This window comes from Pollachius pollachius (assembly GCF_949987615.1).
Source record: "Pollachius pollachius genome assembly, chromosome: 12".
Taxonomy (NCBI): domain Eukaryota; kingdom Metazoa; phylum Chordata; class Actinopteri; order Gadiformes; family Gadidae; genus Pollachius; species Pollachius pollachius.
In genome coordinates, this window is record NC_136945.1 from 16,674,765 (window position 1) to 16,699,787 (window position 25,023).

A 25,023-nucleotide genomic window follows, 5' to 3' on the forward strand; every position below is an offset into this window, starting at 1 on the left:
TTAGCTGCACAAAAAACCCGTATGAAATTTAAGTCGGGGTAAATACTGACCCAAAATAGTGTAAAGTTGAAACACCTTTTGAAAATGCTGTTAATTTAAGCAATACAAAAGCACAAGTTGGCCTACATAGAAGGCCACTGCTCCGTTATTTAGATATATGCATATTGAATATGCTTTCGGACTTTCTCCTAGAGTCTAATACTTCCATAAAATGCTCATGGATTTGAAGTGCTAGGCCTACTTGATGAATAAGATATATTCAATCAGCTGAACGACTCAGTGCTGACCTCTAGCGGTGTCCAGACATTATCAATTTAATTTTATTTCAGACACAGGTGCAAAGATCAGTAAAAATTGAAATACAAAATTTCAGTACAAGGCCAAAAACTACACAAATATACACAAGATGATGGCGTTTCAGAAGTCCCCCGAATAACACACCTGATTGAATAATTGGTTTATTTTGCTATCAAATCCAATTAAAATGTAATAAACGAAACCCAAGCCCATCTCCCCCCTCCCTTCCCGTTCATAGTTCTAACAAATGAAAGATGGAAACAAAACGTTGGAACTGTTGGCAGTTGTTGTTCCACCTTTGCCCCGCCCTCCTCACCAACAGCCCTCTCTCCCCTGAGTGGTGCAGCAGCACGCCCGTACGTTGCCAACAGCTGCTCTCAAACCCAGGGAGCTCACAGTCGTGCCCGGACAGGCTCATTCAAAGTCCACCCACCACTCTGCAAACATCAAACCAGCTGGTTGGCTGGCCTGTTTTCTCCAAGGCGGAACACAGCGACTTTCTCGTCCTAACTTCTTCCAACAGCAGATAGCGTTCGGCTTCAGCGCGACTGACGGCTGGTCGTGTTACTATCTAACTATCATCCACACGTCCATCTAAATCGCGTAGGTTTCCTCCGTGGCATTCTGGAAAATGTGACAAGGATCCGAACACCTTTTGGGGAAAAACAGGACGAGTCTTGCGTGGTCACACTGATCAGAAAAAGGCATGTGTTGATGAAAGAGCGAATTAAAGTGTTGTTTTAAAATGGAAAGTTGTAAACGTGGCGAAAGTTCAGGCGTCCGACCCGCTTGGGATGTTTCACCGGTGGAGAACGCGACGTTTGGTCAACCTGTGTCCCAGGTGACCCTGAAGAGACAAGCCGTGAAGAGGCACCACCACAAACACAACCTCAAACACCGCTACGAGTTTCTGGAGACTCTCGGCAAAGGAACATATGGGAAGGTGAAGAAAGCCAAGGAGAGATCTGGTAGAATGGTAAGTTCTATTTATAGGTTCATAATATCTTTTCGTTCCATATGTATTCTTTTTATTTAACCTTTATTTAACTAGGAGAAGTCTCATTGTGATTAAAAATCCCTTTTACAAGAGAGTCCTGGCCAAGACAGGCAGCTGAGCAGTACGTTTATAAACCTTATCTTTAACCTACCTGTGTTGAGGTTGCAGCTGCTACTTTTAGAGGAGACTTTTCAGACAAAGGTTATGTCAATAAAGAGTCGCGTATGTAACTTTAATTTCTGTCGGAAATTAGTTATGTTGTGCTCTTTTAGCTTATCCGTGAAGCTAAATTTAATGTATTGTTGAAATTGTTTTGCCACACACACATTTAAAAAGCCTTTATTTGCCCATGGGTTCAACGGTTGCCAGTGTGTGGAGGAACCTCTTGTTTGTAGTAGGTCTAACCTTATTTGTTTTGCACACACACAAGCACAAGCATCAAAGGCTTTGTTGTCGTTTAGTTATCCTTGTGAAACATTGTATTGCTTCACCCAATGTTAGGCTGGCCATCACAATGGCATGGGATAAATGTTCAAGTCTCAATGCAATGCAATAGTAGTCAACAGCCATCACACAGTATCTCTTAACACATTGTTCTGATTGGATAATAAGAAAAGAAAAAAGGCATATTTTCCATATCTTTTTGTAAAGATAGAACCATGACTTGGGAGCCGCAGTGGCCCTCAGTGGCATGTGGAAGGTTGTCTCGACTTGAGGTTTTTAACGATTACAAGATAACTGATGTTTATGGTTGAGAAGGCAGTTATCAAGGAAGCGAAAGTTTGGAATTCCCCTGCAGATATGACCGAGATCAAAGTAGAAGATGAATGCAGTGCTGTACCAGCAGAGACTGGCTTTGTCTGTATAATGTGAGAGACATTCTTTTGTAATAACGTCGTTCACAGGATGGGCCAACGACTTGTATGAATTATTTTTGCATTAATTAATTTCACCACACTTTATCTGGATGGTTTCCCAAATGATTGTATTTTACTTATAATGGGCAGAGATGTGTAACATGACAAAGGAAGATTGATGCCACAAATAACCACTTCATTCCCCTTCCTCTCAATTCTATGTTTCATAATTCCATTTTCAATGTCCACAGTTAAATGTATATAACCTCTTTGATTTAAGGGCAGTGGTAGGGCTAAACAGATGTGAATCTATACTCAATTGGCCAGGTTATTTTGTTGTTTTGAAAGGACTTAAACTTTCTAATTTATAGAGGTGTAGAATACAGATTTACAGATTTCAATATACTTCCCAAATAGTTCAGTTTTGTTTTTTTTAACATACAAGCAGACTAGCAGCTTAACACACTAGCATGACCATCCACAGTCACACACAGCTTCAATGGGGAACTCCAAAACTGTCTGAGTCTGAGGAAAACAAATGCAGGAAATCTTGCAATTTCCTTGAAAGAGGTATGTGTGTATTGTGTGTGTGTTCATGTGTGTTATACTGCGTTGCCTGTATGAGCAGCCATTCCAGACGATGATTCATAGACAGTTGCGTGTTGAGGCTGATCTGTTGTGACAGCTTAGTCAGTAGGCTTCTCATTTTTTGTGTCTGTACCCTCCCGGTAGTGTGGCTGTGTTTTGTTCGGTGTCTGGGTATGTATTGGAGTGGGGGGTCCTGAACGAGGGGAAAACTGAGACCGCCATCTGCTAGCTCGCGACACCTCTTAACCTGGGGGCCGCCTGGTGACGCACTCGGTGGCCGAAAAGAATCCCAGGCATCTCCCCCTCGGACAATGACGAAGCGTAACATAATAGGCCCGCACTGACGCAGTGTCTCGTAGAACGCTCATTCAGGTCACGGGTGTACGTACAAAACGTGCATTTGGAAGAACCCGAGCGCGTCGCAAGCCCAACAAATTGGCTGTGTTGATTGAATTACACTTGATATTTTTGAGTCGCAGCAACCAATCACAGACCTCCCTGTCCAAACCCTGCTGTTGGGGTGGATAATATGGGGTGTTTAGTTCTATTGTCCATCTCATACTGCAACAAGTAGAGGATCATAAAACGGTGTTAAATATTTTTGGGCAGAAGGTTAAGAAGGGTATAGATAATCATTGTTTGATAGATAGCTTAGAGGAAGCAAACAAAACCTTAACCTTTGGAATTCCGGTTCTTGTGTGTGTGCATGCGTTAAATTAAATATTAAGCAATGCGTGTGATGGCAAAAAATGACCGATAAACTTCTGAAAAGGTTGTAAAACACTAATGCCTAATGTCACTTTCAATTTAGCTTCGGCCCGCCTGGCTTGTTGGTGCAATGAGCTTTGATCTTTTATAATATCTTTTTATTTTTTTCTCTTTCCCTTTATTAAGGTGGCCATAAAGTCCATTCGGAAGGAGAAGATCAAGGATGAGCAGGACCTGGTTCACATTCGTAGAGAAATTGAAATCATGTCCTCTCTCAGTCATCCACACATCATCACCATCTATGAAGGTACATAATCCCACCAAAGCTGTGCTTTCCTTTACTGAATGGGCGTTTTATATTTTTGAGATGTGAAGTAAGTCATCTTCAAGTGTCTGGATGCGGAATGACTCAGTTCTTGTTCACACAACGCTTTGCATGGGAAGATTCATGCTTAGTTATGTCATCTGTGGTACTGTAAAAGTATAGGGTGGAAACACAGGCTTTCCCACAAGCCTCTTCTAGGAGCTTCCTTTTGAATTAGCATACCGTGTACTCTGTAGGGAGATTGAATTTCCATGGAGTGCTGCTTTGCATGGATCATGTAAATGGTTTGGGGGTAATAAAGCACTCCTCTAACCTGCTTATGCATGTCTGTCTTTTTAACAGTGTTTGAAAACAAAGACAAAATAGTCATCGTGATGGAATACGCAAGTCGGGGGGACCTGTACGACTACATCTGCGAGACCCAGAAGATCTCTGAGCGCGAGGCCAGACACTTCTTCAGGCAGATCGTCTCGGCGGTGCATTACTGTCATCAGGTAAATGTTTTGTCAAAGAACAATCTAAAGCAAGGAAAGTTCCTTTAGTCTAGACTTGTGTGTGTGTGTGTGTGTGTGTGTGTGTGTGTGTGTGTGTGTGTGTGCCTGCCTGCGGCTGATGCTCCAGAGCGGACAGGAACGTACGGGGGTTCAGCAGTGCTCACCGCCGCCCAGAGTTGCATAATAGACATTATTCACTGTCAGCCAGTCATTGTGAAAAGGGTTGGCGTGTGAGACTGATGCCCTGGTGGAATGAACAGTTGGTCTATGGACAACGGCGGGGCGTAGGGCCAATGGATTCAGCGCACACACACACACACACACGCATGGTTTCACACTCTAATGAGGGTGCCAGTGAACAGGCAGCCGTCCGTGCGTGCGCGCGCACACACACACACACACACACACACACACACACACACACACACACACACACACACACACACACACACACACACACACACACACACACACACACACACACACACACTCACGCATGCTAATCACTGGTCCCCTAGTGTTCAAAACCATGAGCATATAATGGAAAGTCTAAAGTACAGCTTGTTACATCTGCTGAGCATAACCCTGGGAGGCCATAAATGCAGTCTGGCATCTGATCATTAAATTACCCCAGTTTCGATTCGTACCTGCCAACTGTCACCGGTTTCTTTTTTATAGAGGTATTTAGGAGGAGACTATCAAAGCAACATCCTTGTTAGCAAGAGTTTAGATAACCACATATAAACTTCACCTTGACCCATTGCCTTTGTCTGCACGAACACTATAACAGCGTCCATAAATATATAAACAAATTATATTATATTAAAAGTTCATGGAAGTAGAATATATTTCTTACCAACAATTTTCAAATGCATACTTTTACACTACTTTTTGTCTGATCTCAGAATGGCCCACCGGTGAGTCGTGTTGGACACACAAAGGCACTCTGATGATTAATGTATAAACCTTCACAAAAGGTGAGGGAAATAACCTTTGTATTTTCTCCTTTTCAGAATGGGATTGTTCATAGGGACCTGAAACTGGAGAATATTTTACTGGATGGCAACGGTAATATTAAGGTATGTACCAGGACAAAGCATCCTTAAAATCAGCACTGAATAATTTATATCCCGAGAGAAAGAGAGCGGAAGCTGTTGACTCACGCTGAACTTAATGCTCTATTGCAGATTGCAGACTTTGGTCTGTCGAATCTCTACCACGGAGATGAATATCTCCAAACGTTCTGCGGCAGCCCTCTGTACGCCTCCCCGGAGATCGTCAACGGGCGTCCGTACCGGGGGCCCGAGGTGGACACCTGGTCCCTGGGGGTGCTGCTCTACACCCTGGTCCACGGCGCCATGCCCTTCGACGGGAACAACCACACGACTCTGGTCCAGCAGATCAGCACTGGAAACTACCGGAAACCCACTCGCCCCTCGGGTGAGTTGGTCTTACCTTGAGAGACTTGGTCTTACCTTGGCCTTACCTTTTTTAGTAGTCATTTCGTTTCATTGTTTTATTCGGCGGAATTAAATTGAAGCAATGGCATGCTAGCACAATGCTAACACGTTTTCATCCTTTTTGTCGTCTTCTTCTGTCAACCAGACGCATGCGGGCTCATTCGCTGGATGCTGATGGTGAACCCTGACCGCAGAGCCACGGTGGAGGAGATAGCGGGCCACTGGTGGCTGAACTGGGGATACCCACAGCCTTTACTGGCAGAGTTCAAGAGGACGGAGCAGGCCCCATCGCAAGACTCTAATTCAGCCCAGCACCCCACCGGGCTATCTAGCATTGCTGGCTGGTTCCGGCGAACATCGAGGCCCTTGCTGGAGACGGGCTCCAAGATGCGCTGTCTACTGCGACCGCAGAACGCAGAGGGCAATATAGTGCGGCAGCGCTCGCTGCGTCGGTCACAGAAGGAGAACAACGTCTCCCACTCTGGGGCAGAGGGGACTGTGGACGCCAGGCCCTCCAAAGGCATCCTGAAGAGACGCCCCAGTCTGAAACAGAAACTGACCGGTGAAGTTCCCACCGGGGAAGCAGCGAAGCCTCAAAACGTCTCCGCCATGTCCCTACAAGAGGACGCCCCTTCCCCTGCACTGCAGCCCCGCAAGGGTATCCTGAAGAAGCCAGCGGAACAGGAGTCGGGGTACTGCTCCACGTCCCCGGAAAGCGGCGCCTCCGTCCAGGCGCAGCAGACTCTGGAGCTCCCCTCAGCGTCGACCTCTCGTAAAGGCATCCTGAAGCGCGACGGGAAGTTCTCCTCCAACAGGCTGCAGGAGTTTGGGTCTCTGGATCAGCTGGCGGTGTCTCTGCCACGCGCCGGCCAGAGGTCGCGGCCCAGCTCGGCCATCAGCGAGGACAGCATTCTCTCTTCAGAGTCGTTTGATCAACTGGACCTCCCCGAGCGCATGGGCCCACCAGGGACCAGTGAGGACCCACCCCGTGGCAGCATGAGGGCGTGCGTGTCGGCGGATAACCTGCTGGACATCCAGCAGAGCGAGAACCTCAGCGACGGCCTGCGGAGGCCGTGGAAGTGCTACCAGGCGGGGGTGGCCGACAGTGCCTTCAGCATCACAGACTGTGAGAATGTAACAGAGGCTTACAAGCAGGCCGTGGTAGGTAGAAGTGTGGTGGCGAGCTAAAGAAACCAATGGTTAACGGTCAGTGGATAGAGAAGTCTTCTAGGAATGACTGCTGTAGCGTTTATTGTGGAACATGTAGAAGGTACATTTGACAGCGGTTTGATGGTAGTCTTTGTTTCATGCTTTTTGGTAAATGTAAAAAAGGTATTCTGTTGGCACACGGGGCATTTGAATGTGACTGCAAATGGAATGCACATTTTTGATAGGGGAGACTACATTTGGTTAAGAATAAGTTTTTACTAAGCGTACTCTCACACAATACCAATAATATCTTACTAAAGTGGCTCGATTGGTAATGTGTAGGAAAAGGCTGTAACTCTATGTCCTACATTAAGTTGCAGAAATAGGGGGCCCATCACGTGCCTATAATTGCCAAATGGTTAGTTAAGGATTTCTTTCACCTAATGCAGAGTTATGAGTCTAATTTAATTTAATCTAAACAACTTGAATAGAGTGTAGTTACTTAATTTATTTAACCCCTCTCATGTGGGTTAGGTTATTGGAAAAAATATATACCTGATTCCAAAGAGAAACCAAAATATTTAAAATGATTTTAAAATGCCCTTCTGGACATTCTGGATGCAACAGGGATCTTGCTTGTCAAATATTGTTTTTCTCTTCTTCCTTCTTGTTGACAAAGAAGGAGGTTGATGTTCAATAGAATGAGGGAATGACTTGAATAACATTTATTATGCACTGACTCAGGGCAAGTGAAACTTGTAGAACCTGCTTTGGTTCCTGGTCGTGGCATAATGGAGCATAGGTTCTAATGATGCCTTTGCAGGTGGCCGTTCCAAATGGGGATTAGTGAAAGGATCCGAAATAGGTCATAACAACATCATGACCTTCAACCTGCCAGTACTTGCCTAGTGCCTTGTTAGAGTGTAGCTTTTCAATTGGACTGGAACACTATGCAATGCAGAGTTGTGATTATTTGACGTTGTATAATTGCCAGATTTACTGTTTGCTTGAGTGTGAAGATGTGACGTCTTTTTAGATGTGTATTTTTCAGTGCATGTGTTGCCTCAGAAACTCACTATATATCGGTAAAAGCACTTTATTAGATCGTAAACAATCAGGAGAGCCCTACTTCATCTATCAGACCTGAATTGCAACTGCATTTGCTGTCATTCTAATAAACTGCAAAAGTCAAGCTACTGAAACTGAACCGTGTTGCTCATCCGGTTATTGAAATGTTGGAAGTTGCTTTCTATTTTAATAAACTGCGTTTTAATCTAATGCTCTACTTTAAGGTTGTCTTTGAAGTGAACGAGGAAATATTACTCTAAACTTTACTCAGGGGTAAGAGATCATAAGAGTTGTGGAGTTATTCAAACTGTATATAGAAATGCACTAGGTGCATATTTTTTATCAAGCAATGCAATTCGTGTCACACAATGCACCAATGTTCCCAAAAAATGACATGAATATCCAAATTGTATTGTCAAAACTTTTGCTGAGGTTTTTGTGGATATTGTTTCTCAATTAAATGCAAAAATAAAGCATTCTGTGAAATAAGCTACATTTCCTTTGTCTGTGAGATATGCTGGAGTGAATATAATAATTTCCGAAATAGCTGAAATCATGTTATTGAGACACTACCACATTTTAATAAGCAACAATGCAATTACATTTTAAAACATCTGATATCGCATCAGACCAAGTGCAAGTATTTTACAGCAATGTAAAGGGACAAATCACTAGAACCATTTAAGATCTGCATTAAATAGTATGCAGTAAATAGATTATTCTGAATAAATATTTAAACAGCAAAGCAGTAAACATTATAACACCTATTTCCTCAAACATTGCAAGTTAGGGTTATGCTGTGAAAAGGGGCCTTCAGCCAACAGAGCCATTTAGTTTTAATCCATTGTGTTTGATCATTTTCAAGCTTAACTCTAGCCTTGCCCATGGCCATAAAGGGCCTTCAGACAAGCAACCTGTTTAAGCCACAGGTGTTAGCAGAACATCCTGAATGTCAGGGGGGGTGGAGCTGGCTGGCTGGCCGGGGGCCGCCCTGGCCTGCGAGCTTGGGGGCAGGCTGAGCACCACCATGCTCCCCAGAGCATGGTAGCACTGCTGAATGGAGTCCTGTTTGAGGGGCAGATTTAATCAAATGCATGATTCAGAAAGAGAGGAGTCTTTTTGTTAGCATTATGTGTGTCAACAGAGAAGCACAGGCTTGCTATTACAGTAACAGTGCAGCTGGTGTTATGGGAAGGAGCTAAACCAATAGGTATAAATGTCAACAGAGAGACGTTTTGCTGCCCATCGAAACTCATTCAATAAAGAACACTTAGTGAGACACCCAGCCTATCCCTCACTTGATATCTTATTATCCACTTGATACTGTCAAAACTCCAAAATATGCCCAAAGAGGCTGGCAACGCAGACCAAGTCACAAAGATAAGGCCAGGGCATTGTCCTTTTTGTAATAAAAGTCAACACAGGCTGTTAAAAATTACCCCTCACCAGATCAATGACCAAAAGTTCGGCCAAGTGCTGCAAAAGTGAATCACAGGAGAACTTGTCATGGAGGAGTGTCAGTCTTTGCATGGTAATCCCCACACAGGCACATGCAATGGTGGAGGGATGGAACAACACAAACTGGTTCTCTGAAAATAAAATAACAAAAAAAACATTTATTCTTAAACAAAGGGTGAAGGATGCTGTGTCTTATTCCTGGACATCTATAATGGACATTGGTAGTGTCTGCCTTAGAAACAAGACTTGACGTGACTATTTTCTGAGAGCTATATATTACTAATAGGAGTGTAAGGCAAGATGTTACCAAGTAAGAAGAATGTCACCATTGTTGTCACACCCAGAAAAACAAAAAACAAGAGCTTAACAGCAGGCGTTGCCTCGACATCCTACACGCTGGCCTGATAGCTCCAGGCACAAGAGTTGAGACCAGACGTAAATCAGTCTGCCCCTTCCCACACCTTTTTGAATGGGAGACATGGTGATGGGCTAAAATATCCTTTCCTGTCTGGAGTCTGAATGAGACCGAACTGCCTGAAAGGCTGTTACTTAGTGCATTGTGGAAAAAAACAACAACTAAATTGAGTCTCATGGGAAATCACCAAGCTGAACATGGTCTTTTCAAATCACACAATACAGGATTACACAAACTCAGTTCCCGTTATCCTGAAGGAACTGCTGACACATCACCACCAAAAGTTATGGCTGCTTTGACCACTTTGTTCACAACGCTAAGAGTCGTTTATTCACAACAAGTAGGCCAACTTAAAAGTGTGTTCTTTCACGTTATTACTAATTAATTGAATCTTGTCAGTTGACTTTATTTAATATGCCTGGTGTGGTGGCTCACCAACGGCTGCCAGGGCAATAAAGGTGTGAAGATGGCGGAGCACGGGCTGAAGGTTGAGAGAAGCAGCCAAGGGTAGGGACCGCAGGATGGGTTCCAGGAAATCACAGGGTAACACAGGCGCCAGGCACCATCCTAGCCCCAAGACCACCGTGACCTCCCACTGCTGCAACAGAAACACAATTGAAGCCCATTAGTTTATTTATCCATTTAATTCAGATTTCAGATTTTGTGATACATTCCCTTTGTGGTAGAGTTTAATAAACAATTGTACTCCCAAGTGTTCTTGATTATGTGCATAATCTTTACCACGATTTCTGAGGGTGATATTGAGTTGTCTGTGTAGAGGCAAAGCTTGCTGGCACCGATTGGAACAGTCTCCCGGAGTTTGGAAGCCAAGAACATGCAAACGGATCCCAAGAGTTGCAAATGGGCCTTTGCCGTGGTGATACGGCTCAAATAAATGTCCAGGTAACTGATGGCCAGTGGGAAGACCTCTTCCTCGCACATCTGTTCCTCACAAACCTGTCGGGAAAGCAGAGGGTACGATGGGGTGACCATAGGCTGTACTGCCCCTTGTCGACACTCATGGATGAACAACGTACCTGCAGCATCCACAATGCCAGCACTCGTCTCATGTAGGGTTGGATCTCATTTTGAACAGATCTGCAGTAGGGTGTGGGTCGGCAGGTCTTTTCCAGGCCCACCAGGTTTTGCAGGGTACGCCGAGCCGTCAGCGTGGGATCACTGGCGGCCCGGGGGACAATGAAGTCTCCATTTTCTGTGCTACCGCTGCTGTATGAGTCATGTCGTTTGTCCTCTTTACAAACCAAATCCATTTGACCCACAGAAAGCCAAACGGTTTTGTCTATCGAGTCCGCTATTCACAACTCTCATAAATACAAATGTACAAATTAATTAGCTTTGTATATAAATAGGGAGCATTACCAGTTAACTATATAGCCGTTAGCTAGCTCACGCCTGGCACGTTTAGCCGGCGTGAAAGGAATCCAGTCCAGAAATTCTTTTTACCATAGCGGACTACTTTCCTTAATGTTCGAAAAGTTGCCAGGTCCTCATTCTGCTGGACTGGTATTATATATTTAATGAAACCAAATATAATCTTTTTTTAACATGATTAATAAAAGACCACCTTTATAGAATAAACAGTTTACTACAAATTACAATGGTGTTATTGATCAAATACATCACATTAGCTTTATTCAGTTTTTTTTCAAAGTGTAAATGGAAAACAATCCAGTAAAGCTGGAAATAGTACTGCAACTCTACATTCATAATTTTTTATGTAAATGCAGCATTGTGAGATCTTCAAATGTGTTTGCTCGCTGAACTGGCATAATATTGTCCTTGAGTTGATTCTCCTCTAATCCATAGCCATGGTCACAGGTATAGCCGTTTCAAGGTCTCTTGACTCCGAGTTTTGTAGCTCCCGGCGGATCTCTGCAGAGATGTGCGGGTGGGTTTGTACTTTGAGCAACTCCAGCACTGCCTCCTTCTGCTCAGAAGCAAGGTCAGCCTTGTAGCGCTGGGCCATAGTGAGCAGACTCTGGTGCCAGAGAACAGGAAGTTCGCGCTTCTCACTGCGGAAGGACAGGAAGTGGGCAACCAGGGCATCCAGGACACGGAATGGCAGGGCGTACTTCTTGTCCAGCAAGAGACGCAGGAAGATACTGTTGGCACCGTTGTACTCCATCTCGGCTAGCTTTAGCATTGCGGCACTGAAAGTAAACGGATTTCCAGACATTAACATAAAAAAATAGAACATTACAATTATTTCTTTAAAATCAATACCCTTTTTCGGCCAAAGCTAATTCATGGAGCAATGCAGACAGTTTTACTCTAAATACGACAATGATATTTTATGTGTGTAATCATAACATACCTAGAATGAAGCACAGGGATTGAGCATTTGGTGAGAATGCTGCCAACGATGATGGCCTCTCGAAGGGTACATGTTCCAGATTCACAAAGAGGAAGCAGGATACCTGAGGAAAGGAATCAAATATTTGGTCGGAAGGATAGTTGAGCAGAATTGAAGTGTGACTATTGATGTGTTTGAGCTGATATTGTATGTATTTAAAGTGCATTAGGCACCGATATCAATCCACCTTAATATTACATGCTTTAAAAACTTGCCCGTAATATAATCTTCAATCGATGATTAGAAATTAGAAAATTTCAACATTGGGTTATGCATAACTATGAAAGTGTTCCCTAGGTACACAACTTTTAAATTTTACACTTTAACAAACGCTGCCACCTAGTGGTGATATCTGATCTTGACATGTGACCTTTTTCTCAAATTTCTGTGTAACATAATTGCTTTTATCCAGTAATTGTAATACAATTGTTTTCATGCATAAGTGTGGAGGGATGTTATATTTAAGCTTCTTGTTTATGGTTTTACAGTGTTCAAGAAGTGAGTTTTTTACCTCACAATTTAACTGTATGCAAAACACAATGCCATTCCAAAAGCCTATGTACAGATACACTCCATTTTGCAAAGTTAAATTTACAAAATAAAATGTGACCTCGACATTGGAAAAATGTTTGAACTGCAGCCATGCCACAAAATAAGTATAACATGACCATTATATTCCATCTGGTACTTATTTTGTAAATAAACATTGCAATTTTTTTGTGTACACAAATTTGTACAACACTTGATAAACAACAAGTCTCTAGGGATTAACTAGAAAAACAATTTGGTCAGTGTCTCCCTTACCTTTAAACCATGCCCCTGGCTTGAAAAGGGCCTTCTTTAGTGCACAGTAAAGATGGAAGTTGAGTTTTTTGTACTCTGCAATATCATCCCGGATGCGGGGTAGCAACACCAAGTTGAAAAAGCGTTGGGCCATTCGCTCCTTTAGATTGGAGGAGAAGATTCTAAAGAAAAATACATGAAGTCAGGTTAAGCACTATGCATTTATCTTAAAATCCTTTGGTTTTACTCCCTTGTAAAACAATGTGTGAATCAACATTATCACCAACCTGGTTGCCTGGTACATGGCAGCTGCCGTCCAGATCTCTGGTTCCGTCAAATATAGAATCTGCTCCCAATTTGATAGCGAAGGGATAATTTTAAAAGCCTTTGGAAGCTTTCCACTGCGATATCTTGATAGAACCTATAACAATGTAAAAAGATGCCATGTTACCATGACAATAATGCTTTCAGGGTATTCTTACAGTGTAGTTTAAGTGGTCTCTTAATATCCCCAATACTTAATTAATGCACATTAAATGCTATGATAAAGCATCTTTTTTTTTTGCTTTCTTATCCACTGTGGTGATACAGATATAGAATATGTGTGCATCGACAAGGCTCTTACTTTGTTGACCCCTCTGTACACTTCCACAACCCTTGGATCGAGCTGGGGCATCGGCCGTCCAGACGCCTCCGACATCACTGTTCCCACCTCCGTCTGCTTCTCTGTAATCTTATCCATAATAATGTCTGCTAGAGTTCGTCTGGAAGGAGCAAAACAAAGACAGGGAGTGAGGCATACGAAATAGATACAGACACCGTTCATAATAATGTAACCGCCATCTCAAAGAGCTGATTAATGCTACAGTGACGGTCAAGCTTGTCTTTAACTACTTTTCCATTGACTTGGATAACCGTAAGGGATAATTTTGTGAGCAATCCAGATCAGAACCTGATGCGGCCGAAGATAGATATTTTGTGTGTATCTAGCAAGTATTGTGAATGAATGTCAAGCCTTGGCCCTTCCTGTAAGACAAGACGAGTGCGGTCCAGTGCAGTTGTGTACTTTGAGTGTACTGTACAAGCTTTACCTCATTGGAGGGTTCTTGTTCATGAACATCTCCATGGCTTTCTCATCCGCTGCGTCTACTGTAACTTCAGTTTCACCCCCAGCATCAGCATCCACATCGCCAGCTTCTCCAAGAGCTGGCCACTCCTCATCGGAATCCGCATCCTGGGTGCTGGACCCTAGAAAAGGTGAAATTCCCATTACGTTAGCCTGTATCATGATATTCCTCTTGGTTTATGAATACTGTCCTCGGCCTGAAATGTATAACGTTTTGCTATAAGGACTCCCATGTGTCAATCTGTACTACTTCAAGGGAAGAACAACCAAAAAAACAAACAACATGTGTGATTGGAGGATAGGCGCAGGCTCAAAACCTAAAATGATCTCAAATGCATATCTTACTAGAACTTATTTATAGACTTACCGAGAGTTGTGACTGGCGCTTTCTTTGTCTCGGGTGACAATCCATATTCTGTCTGCAGTTCTTCTTGCTGAATGCGAGCCTGTTCCAGGATTCTCCTTGATAAACGTTCATCCACATACTCGTCCTCATTTTCTACCTTATCCTCCTGACTTTTCACTCGCTCGTGGACACGAGCAGCGTCTCCTTGCATGATCTGATCCGCCAATGAAACTACACCCTTTTTACTACCGCCTTTAGACCTCTTCACTTTAGGCATTTTGACAACTCTTTCGAACTATATGATTTGAGAAATATTAACATACGTGTTCTAATGTAGTGCGTAATCTCACCAATCTTTCAGTAAACACAGACCAGTGGGTAATGGTTGCTCTGCACGTGTTGACGTTCATGTGTGGAGGGGGAAGTGACGTCATAGAGAGTACGGCTACGCTTCTTTAAAGTTAGATTTTCCATGACATTATAGTCATTATTATTTTTTCTTTCATTTATTAGTTAACACATACACATACATATACTTTATTTAATCTAATATGACAGAAATAGACAGATTAGTACGTTATCATGTATTTTCATCCGGAAGTCTTAACCCGGAAACATTTTGTCATAAAATAAAAAATACATCGTTGGCCAAAAATAATGGGGGTGACTTGGTAAGTTCAGGTATTTTGTTAAAAGTGTTGTATTAAATTACATATCTGATATATCATATATGTGCTTTAATTGCAACTCCTCTTATGCTCCCTCACACTTGCTTCCGAAATATTAAAGCATTGAATTAAGTGCTTAATTCAATCGCTTTCTGTAACGATACAGTAGCAGAGAACGCAAACCAAAAAAAACCCTAACTACTTAAGCATCCTAGAAGCAATTTTAATTAAATAACGATCGACCGGGATGCTTGTGACGATTTAGCAGCCAAGTTATGCATATGAAACGAAACCTTTTTACAAATGTACTGCTCTTTGTTTCCTCCAGTGTGTGCCAGGTGCCAGTTACAGAGGGGAAGAGTGTGCAGCAGACGGTGGATGTACTGCACAAGAAACTGGAGCAGTTGGGTGCTGTAAAGCAGGGGAGCTTTTGCGTGGACTGCGAGACGTATCATGCAACAGGAAATGTCACAGGTACTACGATATACATTTGTCCCAAATAACGTATGTGCTAAAATATAAACGACGTGTCAAAGTTATTGTTTTTTCCTTTCAAAATAAACCAAGACAGGCATGTATGTATTCTGCCTACATCATTTGTATGTTTTATTCTGTATTCCATGCTCTTACATTGCACTCATATCACATGGCTTTTGTGTTGTTGTTTTTCAGGACAACCTACCAAACTGCTATACGTTATGCACAACTCTGAGACTCCGTTGAGTTGCCATGCCTTATTTGAAGGGGGACCCTGCCTCACAGCTGATGGGAACTTTGATGTCCTCATGTTGAAGCTGAAAAGCCATTTCCAGAACGCCAAGGCACACAAGGTGGAGTGCCGTGGTTCTAGATATCGATACTGCGACTTCCTGATAAAAGTTGGCACGGTTACCATGAGCTCCAGTGGAAGAGGGATATCTGTAGAGGTGGGCAGTTGACACGTTGATGAAACATTGCATTCTTCTTATCTAATCACCGACACCAATCCCTAACTTAATCCCTATTTGGTGCTGTATTTTCAGGTTGAGTATTGTCCATGTGTGGTTCCAGGGGATTGCTGGAATCTAATGAAAGAGTTCATGCAAACCTTCCTTGGCTCAAGTGTTCCAGAGTGGCCAACCGTGTTTACTAGCAAGCCCGAAGGCCTCTATGCACCGGCAGACAGTGTGGACACTATGAACCAGTACCTGGAGCTGTTCAACAAACTGCGGAAACAACCAGTCCCAGGAAGCAACGTCCGATGAAGCTTCAGCTGCATCAGATCATATTTTTGTGGTTTGGTTCGTTCAATAAATCAAAAGGAGTCCAAGACATTTGACTGTTTTTCAGGAGATTTGAAATACCTATGTCTCTTACATTAAGGAAAGACATCATTGATGACAATAACTGAGAAGAGTGTTTTGCATGCGTTAATTTTCAGTGGGTGTGACATGAATGGCTACAAAAAAAAGAAAACTCGTTGTAGTGTCAAATGATATTGTCATAAATATTTTTTTACGAAGCCAGACTTTTGTGTAATTATTTTATATGTTTTGAAAAAGCTTTTAGACTAATTTAAAAAAAAGGGCTTTACTGAGGTCAAATTATGGAAACAAGGTTTTCTAAATATTCAAATAAAACGAATCACGTGAGCAAATCAAATCATTGTGTTTACTCTTGGTCAAGTGGCGAGACGAGCCAAGCACGCCGAATAATATCAATGCATTTAGGTCCTGCAGCAGCAGCAGCAGCCCATAACACCACGGCCTGTTGTTCCGCCATTCCGCCAATGAGAGCGTGCTTCTGCCGCACAGCCAGCCCAATGAGAAGGGTTCTGGGTCCGAGCGAGAGTTCAGCTTCTTCCATCTGAGAAGGGGGACAACAATCGTCTCTCCTGCACCGTGCAACCGGGGATGGTATGTTAGCTATTTTCCCGGTATCCCGATACACCGTTATCGCTTTAGATGATGCATTGCAGAAAAACCCATAGGAACGATTTTGCGGAGTGAACGTCAGCGTTGTGAACGTGTCCGTCAAACCCGTAATTCGCCGGCGATGTAAGAGATGTTATAATGTGAGTTAAAGCAGTCATGTTAACTTAGATTGTCCACAGACAACACGCTAGCCTTGAAGAGGGTTCGGGTGAGCTCATTATACTAACGTTAGCTCGATGGTGGTTCAAACAGTGTTGGGATTAACCCGGGGATCCGTTTTTAGAGAAGCAAACTGCACCGAAAATGGTATCTTAGTCAATGCAAAGACCCGAACGAGGCTCGTTGTTAGCGACCTGTGCTAGCACGAAGCACTCTGGGGTCGCCACAAACCAACAAAGTTGTTGAATGTTCCCCGAGTGTCTGACTGCTCTTTGTTCTGACTAAGCGGTGTTGGTGGGGTAGCTTAGCATAGCCACAGCGGACAGAGATTTAGCCAGACAGCTATAATTTTGAAAGAAAGAATCGCATAATCAGTGTGGCATTGTGGACAAAACCAAGACAATGTTAAACGTCGGCTGTGGCGCAAAAATCGCACAACCCGTGTTGTTATCGCGTAGGTTATTCCAGACACTGGATTAGAAGCCTGTCAGGCTGCTGATTCAGGATTCTGCCACTGTTATTTCTATGATGAAGTTAAATAAACATATTTGAATGTAGTTGGCAGTGCAAGTATCTATTTAAACAGGTATGCTCGTAAAGAAGTACGCAATGTGCTGATCTGCTGCACACGGACCGCGACCTCCAGAGCCATACAGCGGATAATTGCACTAATTAAAACCATCAAAGAGGCCAAACGCAGAAAGCCCTCTTCATTTTACTAGTAACTTTGATTGGCTGATATGATTGAATGATGCGTTATCATGACACAGACATTGTTTCACACATACCTGAAACATTCCGATGTGAAAAAACAAGTTAACAAATATTTGATCGTTTATTATTTTCAACAATGTTACAATGATTCCTTACTTATTTCCATTTTATTTCTTTGGAAAACTAGCCTAGTACCGGAAATGAGTTAGCCTTGATAATGCATCTTGTGCCCCTCTGCCTGGTTGGGCAGGAATAAGGCCGATCTTATTATTGATGAGATTATGCAGCGATCGGATCATTTATGAACTTGATGTAATTGTAATCCAGCAATGAACAATTTTACAATTTGAATCTATTAATCTTCCTTTCGGTGAATATTTTGTTACAGTTCATTACATGGGGGAAATGTCAAAGGCTGGCCAGATGTCTTCAGCAAAATACACCACATATCTATTGTGTCAAATGTATTGGATTTACTATTGGATTTCAATTTTATATGCAAACCCTGACCCTTTCCTGTATCCTTCAGCTTCAATCTTAAAGGATAATCTGGTATTGTCTGAAGTGAAAGTTGACGTGGATGTCAAGCTGAATGCTGCCGTTAAGAAATTTACAGATGAGGTAATATTAAACGTTTATTTATTTACTTGTGTGGTCACTAATCCGATTAAGTAAAAATAATCATGTCCTCAATGTGTCACTGTTAATTCTTGGTGCTTTTGCTGAAATGGCTCCATATCTTGTAAACGTCCCTCTGTACAGATTTCTAATGCTGCGTCTAACAGCGTTTTTTGTTGTTTTTCCGTCCGATTCAGAACGAGGTGCCGCTTGGCCCAGGGACGCGAGTCCTGCCGCTGAAGCCCGATGCGATCGCCCGTGCGATGGACCGTTGTAAGCACGTGGGGCGCCTGCGCCTGGGCCACAACCACTCCATCCTCAACCCGCAGAAATGGCAGTGCGTGGACTGCAGCAGCACGGACTCGCTGTGGGCCTGCCTGAAGTGCTCCCACGTGGCGTGCGGCCACTTTGTGGAGGAGCACTCCCTCAAGCACTTCCAGGACTCCTGCCACCCGCTGGCCATGGAGGTGCGCGAGCTGGACGTCTTCTGCTTCGCGTGCGGCGACTACGTGCTCAACGACAACGCCGAGGGCGACCTCAAGCTCCTCCGGGGGGCGCTGTCCACCGTGCGGATCCCCGGGCGCCGCTCGCTGCGTTCCTCGGCGGCGACGGCGGGGGAGGGCGGGGCTCTGCCGGCGGCCATGCAGCTGGCGGTGCGGCACCGCAGGAAGGCCCTCCTGCGGACCATGCTCTGCCGCTGGATGGGCCGGCGGCAGGTCCTGCAGAGCCGGCGGGAGCACGAGGTGGAGGAGGAGAAGGAGGAGGTGCGGCGGCAGCGACGAGAGGTGAAGAAGAGACTGATGGAGGAGCTGGGCAGCGTCCCTCCCCGCAAAAGCGCCCGGCTCCTGACCCAGGGGCCCCGCTCGACCTTAACGTTCATCCCCCTTAAGTTCCGGGACCCACCGGAGCGGCTACCTCCTCCTCCGCCCCCGCACCCTCCCAAGAAGCAGCCCCTGGCCCTGGCCCGCAAGGCGCCCCCCGGCGGCCGGGCGGTCAAGCTGAGGAAGTTCCGCTCGAGCCGCACAGCGCGGCGGCGGCGGCTGGCCCCCGGGGTCACGGGCCTGCGGAACCTGGGCAACACGTGCTACATGAACTCTATCCTGCAGGTGCTCAGCCACCTGCAGAAATTCAGGGAGTGTTTTCTCACCTTGGACACGTGTGAGACCGAGGAGCTGCTGGCCAAGACCCCCGCCCCCCCGGGGGTGAGGGGCGTGGCGGGGGGGTTGGTCAGCGAGGGGGGCGCCGCCGCCGCCCTGTCCGCCTGCCCCCTGGGGCGCATCGGGAAGGCGGGCTGCGTGGCGCCCGCGGGCGGCAAAGACGGCGGCGGCGGCGGCGGCCCGCCCGCCCTCGGCGCGGCCGAGCTGGTCCAGCCCAAGGAGCCGCGCGTCTCCACCCGCCAGCAGATGTCGCTGTGCCACGAGCTGCACACGCTCTTCAGGGTCATGTGGTCGGGGCGGTGGTCCCTGGTGTCCCCCTTCGCCATGCTGCATTCGGTGTGGAACCTCATCCCGGCATTCCGGGGCTACGACCAGCAGGACGCCCAGGAGTTCCTGTGCGAGCTGCTGGACAAGGTGCAGCAGGAGCTGGAGTCGGAGGGGTCCAAGCGACGCATCGTCATTCCCATCAGCCAGCGCAAGCTCTCCAAGCAAGTGCTGAAGGTGCTCAACACCATCTTCCACGGGCAGCTACTCAGCCAGGTAGGCACCCTGACAGCCACCACAGCCACTCGGGACCGGAACTAACATTTTATTTAGTGCTCTCAGTATTTAGAGGTTTTTCTTTTACCATGTTTCTGTACTCAGAGTGTGCTTCTATATTTGGTTATAAAAGCTTTATAGTCAAAAGGCTAGACGGAAATTTAGATTGTCAAGTAAAATCGAATCTTTCCCTGAAAATGGTACTACTTCGCCATGAGCTTCTAATGTGGCATGAACTGATTTCTGATGGCTAGAGTGCACACATGCCAGTCCACAGCAGTCTGTAAACAAACCCCAAGCTATCTTCATGAGCCATCTATCATGATCCTGTGAAATATGGATGTCCCTCTACTACGACGGTTATCGGCAATCCTATTTCCCTCACAGATTGAATTCAGCCCCTTTCTTCAGTGCATTGCCTATAGCAAGACCATGGCAGGATAACATACCATATGGTGTTGGCTTTAGCAAACCAGAGAGCCCCAGGACATAATGAGCTTTACCTAGTTGCACGGCCTCAACGACTTGGTGACATAAAGATAGTATAACAACGTAAGCACTAATGGCTCCATAATGCCTACTGGTCGCTAAAAATCTGGAGAATGTGTAAGAACAAAGGATTTTGTCTTCAAAAATTCCTTTCTTGTTCAATTCAACAGGTGACATGTTTGTCCTGCAAGCACAAGTCAAACACGGTTGAGCCCTTCTGGGATCTCTCCCTGGAGTTCCCCGAGCGCTACCACAGCATAGCAAAAGGCTCGGCCTACCAGCGCAGCTGCACACTCACAGAGATGCTGGCCAAGTTCACAGAGACGGAGGCCCTGGAAGGCAACATCTACGCCTGCAACCACTGCAACAGTAAGTGTGGCAAGCTGAGCCATCGGCGGCACTTACCAGCACAGTCGGCAGCACTGCAAATGGAGCTGGTGACCTTGTTTCATAGCATTTATGGCGCTTCAACAACCGACCAAAGCTTATTAAACATTTCTCCTTTTGATCGTTTTACATTGTAATTGTTTTTCAAACTTTTATTGTTGGTTGGGTTTATTGTATGTTGTTGTTTTGTTTTTGTTAGAGTTTTTCATACACATACAATGTTTTCACATACAATGTTTTCTTTCTTCTATAGAAAGGAGACGTAAGACTTCCCACAAACCCTTGGTGTTGTCTGAAGCCTGCAAGCAGCTGCTGATCTACCGCCTACCTCAGGTTCTGCGGCTCCACCTGAAGCGTTTCAGGCAAGTCTCAGCCGTCAGCAATCAGCCGCTCCATGAACTATGCTTCTGTGGTCTAAAAAAAAAACCCCTGGGCTTCTCACAATTGAAGTAGCTCATCGCCTGTCACATTTCAGAAGGCTAATCTTAGCGCTTAGGCTAATTAATCCTGGGGGCTCTAATGAGAGTGTGTGTGGTGGTGTGTGTGTGTGTGTGTGTGTGTGTGTGTGTGTGTGGTGTGTGTGTGTGTGTTTTCGGGGACAGATGGTCAGGGCGGAACCACAGGGAGAAGATAGGCGTCCATGTGGCCTTCGACCAGGTTCTCAACATCAAGCCTTACTGCTGCACGGGATCCGGCCACACCGTCCACCGAGGGGGCTACACCTACGACCTGTCTGCCGTGGTGATGCATCATGGGAAAGGCTTTGGCTCAGGGCACTACACCGCATACTGCTATAACACAGAAGGAGGTAAGGGGAACACATGCTCTGTACATATTGGCCGGCCGTGCGCTTGGACGGGTTTTCTAATTTTATTTTTTTGGGGTTCTCTCCTACAGCGTTCTGGGTCCACTGTAATGACTCTGAGATGAACGTGTGCAGCGTGGAGGAGGTTTGCAACACTCAGGCCTACATCCTCTTTTATACCCAGAGGTCTGGCTAAGTCGGGCCCCCTGGACCACTGGAACGGCAGCGCCGCCCACGGCTGCACTTGGGCGAATAACATTTCTTTTTTTCTTTTTTTTTTTTAATCAATGGGCTAGAAGAAATGAGAACAAGGTCATGAGGAAACGGTCAAATCCTTTTTTCCCAGTTATCTGAAGATACAACCAAAAATATTTGCAGACGATACCCAATGGGAACATAGTTTATCCAATCTTTGGCCTACCAAAGAGATGATGGCGACCCGTGTTGTACCGGAGTAGTTGCCCACTTTGCAGCCAAATTGGCTTATAAAAAGGTCATGTTGTCGGCATCCCATTTTGCATATTGAATTAACACTTCCTAGACAAAGAGGGAAGGGTGTGTTGAGCAGACGGGGGACCGGCCTCAGCCTCTGCTCTGTCTGGTGGGTCAAGGCTTTAGTGAATCATAGTCCATATCTATTGAGTCTGAGACCCAGCAGGCACAGCCATGTGAGAGCCCAAGAACCTTTTACAGTGGAAGGCAATATTGATTCTGGACCTATTGAAGACATTACTGTGGAGATCTTTTGTACAGAACAGTCGAGGACCAAAGATGATCCGAAACCGGGACTTCCTGCGATTCTAAGCATCGCTGGCATGTGGTTTCGGGTCAGGTTTCATCCTCGGACTGTAGTGCAGACTACTGTTCAGAACCGATGTTGCCTCCCATTTTGTTTTTTTCTTTAATGGACCGGTGTCATTTTGACTGATCACATCACTGATGGTCTGGGGTCTCCGCGTCCATCAGTGGAAATGGAGCGCATGGTTTGTAATGGCTTTCATTTGTTACTCGCTGCCATTCCTGTTGAAAAATGTGTGGGAAAAATCACGCACTTAACGATGACCAGCCATAGGTACCGTTGATACGAACAATGTCGTATGACATTAGAAACCGGCACTTTAGAATGCATTCTCTTGCACTCTATCCATCGATATCCGCACCCTATTGGCCGAGCAGTGGTTCCCAAGCTTTTTTTGTCAGCCCCCCCATTCTGTTAAAATACATAACGTTGCAGCCCTGCCCCAACAGGTCCCACTGTTCTCGGTTCGGAGCAGTTTGCACACAGCGTGCGCAGTATCAACATTTCCTAGGCGTGGGTCAAACCGCTGTATGATCTGTGCGCTCAGGCCCTGATTACATTACTACTGGTTCATTCCGGTTCACTAGAGTTCCCGCACGGCCACTATAGAGTTTGACGCAGTCTTTTAAATTGTATCGCGAGTTAATGGGTTTATTTACGGCTCTCGTGAGCAACACGTTTGTGATCTATACAGTCTATACGGTTTGTTTCTATACAGTCTGTGATTGAGCTCCCCCCCCTCCCACCCCTCACAACTATACATTGCATTCTCTGTTCCATCCCATCTCCCTTTGCCACCCCTGCAGTATCTCTACGCCTCCCGCATAGGGAAACACTGGGCCACAACGTCACTCCATGGGTCTGATTGGAGGTTTATTGTCTGTCAAGCTCTTATAGTAGTTTGTGTTTTGGTTTTTCCAATCATTCGTCAACATGAATGGCTGCAGATGGAATTATGTTGAATGGCTGTTACTAAATCCATACGGTTGTACTCTATATACAGAGGGAGTTTCCAGTAATGAGTCAACCCTACACCAGAATGGTCCTTGAGTTAAATCATTGTGAAAAGTCATCCCCAAGGGGCAGTTTGAGTACTAATCCATGTGTCGTATGTGTTTGCATCTTGTTCTCTCCTCAATTGTACTGCTGTGACTGAATACTGTGTCTTAGCCTTGAGGCCTTGGTTTGGGCTAACATAAATGGACAAATTGATTTATAGATTCTTATTTTTTTTGTTTTTATTTGTAAACACACCTCCGATAAGTTTGCCGTCTGTGAGAAATTGGGTTTGAGAGTCACGGCCGGCTGCCCTGTCAGGGAGCTATCGTTGCAGGTCCTATTTTGTGATTGTTGGTTTTCCAGACACCCAACCCCCTGGCAGCTCGCTCTTCTGCCCCGATTGAAACGTTAGACCGGTGCAGCCCGGTTCTGTACCTCCTGCGCCATGCGCAGCGTCTCAAACAAGGAGACGGGCAGACCGTGACGTGCTGAAGAATGTTGTTTTTTTTGGAGATTATGGGTTCCCATTACTTTCCAAGTTGAGCACCTGAAAGCAATATATTGTACGTTTTTAAATCTCAACGGGAAATTAAGATACAATTCAGGAATTCTTCGGCTTGTAATACAATGTTTTTTTTCTACTCTGCTGTTTCTATCAAGTTCTCTGGAATTTGAGGTAATCAAGAAAAAAAAACTGTTAACGTATTTGATACGAGTCGAATGCAAAGTACCTTTTGTGAACTCTATAAGTTGGAACAATCTAATGACGATGAATGTCTTACTTTTTAGTGGTCAGGTATGGCCCTTCCACTGGCCCCATGTCCTTACGTTTTGTCTTGTAAGAAAACTGTAATAAATGTAATGTCTAATGGTTCTTGCCTGAAGATAGTTATTAAAAATGACAAAATGGTATTGAACTATTGTGTGTGTGTTGTGTGTATATGTTGTGGGCACTATACGGAGTGGGACATAGGATTCCTTCATTAGATCAGTTTCACTTTTCTAATAAACTGTCGAAACAATGTCAAAAATGCTCAAAGATATTCACACATGCATGTAGACTGATCATGCAACCACACCAGACATAGATCCCTGATGAAGCTGCAAACCTCTTTAGTTTGTATTATTTACATATGCCATCAGAAGTAGTACTGTCTCACCAGTCCTCTTTAACCGGTTTTGCGCCATCAATGCAATTGATGTCAGGCAAAGGCATAATCCTCTGGATTAGCAGAAGGATACCCAGTTTATCTGAAGTCACCCATTAATCCCACTGCTATAATCCCCTCTTTAAGATTCAAACCCAAGACTATACGTAAACTGGTGGAAA

General features: G+C 44.9%; 5 protein-coding genes across 6 annotated transcripts; 3 read left to right on the forward strand and 2 right to left on the reverse strand.

The window, feature by feature from the left end:
* Nucleotides 1-689: 689 nt before the first annotated feature.
* Nucleotides 690-8,381, forward strand: nuak2 (NUAK family, SNF1-like kinase, 2). The gene is made up of 6 exons (XM_079748584.1): nt 690-1,273; nt 3,634-3,754; nt 4,115-4,266; nt 5,280-5,345; nt 5,454-5,706; nt 5,872-8,381. Exons 1-6 carry the CDS (start codon nt 1,043-1,045, stop codon nt 6,912-6,914), a joined length of 1,866 nt encoding a protein of 621 aa, XP_079604710.1. The 5' UTR covers nt 690-1,042; the 3' UTR covers nt 6,915-8,381.
* Nucleotides 8,382-8,861: 480 nt separating this feature from the next.
* Nucleotides 8,862-11,087, reverse strand: ccnd3 (cyclin D3; the record flags this gene model as incomplete). The annotated part of the gene is made up of 5 exons (XM_079747671.1): nt 8,862-9,008; nt 9,390-9,532; nt 10,252-10,414; nt 10,558-10,773; nt 10,854-11,087. The coding sequence occupies 5 exons, from the start codon at nt 11,085-11,087 to the stop codon at nt 8,862-8,864; spliced, it is 903 nt and encodes a 300-aa protein (XP_079603797.1).
* A 360-nt stretch (nt 11,088-11,447) lies between these two features.
* On the reverse strand, nt 11,448-14,843 carry bysl (bystin-like). The gene is made up of 7 exons (XM_079748516.1): nt 14,467-14,843; nt 14,065-14,221; nt 13,599-13,737; nt 13,261-13,394; nt 12,995-13,155; nt 12,152-12,254; nt 11,448-11,987 (listed from the first exon to the last, which is right to left on the reverse strand). The coding sequence occupies exons 1-7, from the start codon at nt 14,720-14,722 to the stop codon at nt 11,633-11,635; spliced, it is 1,305 nt and encodes a 434-aa protein (XP_079604642.1). The 5' UTR covers nt 14,723-14,843; the 3' UTR covers nt 11,448-11,632.
* Nucleotides 14,844-15,082: 239 nt separating this feature from the next.
* Nucleotides 15,083-16,687, forward strand: med20 (mediator complex subunit 20). The gene is made up of 4 exons (XM_079748605.1): nt 15,083-15,116; nt 15,442-15,587; nt 15,786-16,039; nt 16,136-16,687. Exons 1-4 carry the CDS (start codon nt 15,103-15,105, stop codon nt 16,355-16,357), a joined length of 636 nt encoding a protein of 211 aa, XP_079604731.1. The 5' UTR covers nt 15,083-15,102; the 3' UTR covers nt 16,358-16,687.
* Nucleotides 16,688-16,923: 236 nt separating this feature from the next.
* On the forward strand, nt 16,924-24,503 carry usp49 (ubiquitin specific peptidase 49). 2 transcript variants are annotated; one of them, XM_079748344.1, is made up of 7 exons: nt 16,924-17,008; nt 18,429-18,520; nt 18,715-20,214; nt 20,874-21,072; nt 21,344-21,452; nt 21,693-21,898; nt 21,988-24,503. In XM_079748344.1, exons 3-7 carry the CDS (start codon nt 18,781-18,783, stop codon nt 22,089-22,091), a joined length of 2,052 nt encoding a protein of 683 aa, XP_079604470.1. In that variant the 5' UTR covers nt 16,924-17,008; nt 18,429-18,520; nt 18,715-18,780; the 3' UTR covers nt 22,092-24,503. The 2 variants fall into 2 exon arrangements, with proteins under 2 accessions (XP_079604470.1, XP_079604471.1); XM_079748345.1 differs by lacking the exon at nt 16,924-17,008 and adding an exon at nt 17,067-17,166.
* Nucleotides 24,504-25,023: the final 520 nt, after the last annotated feature.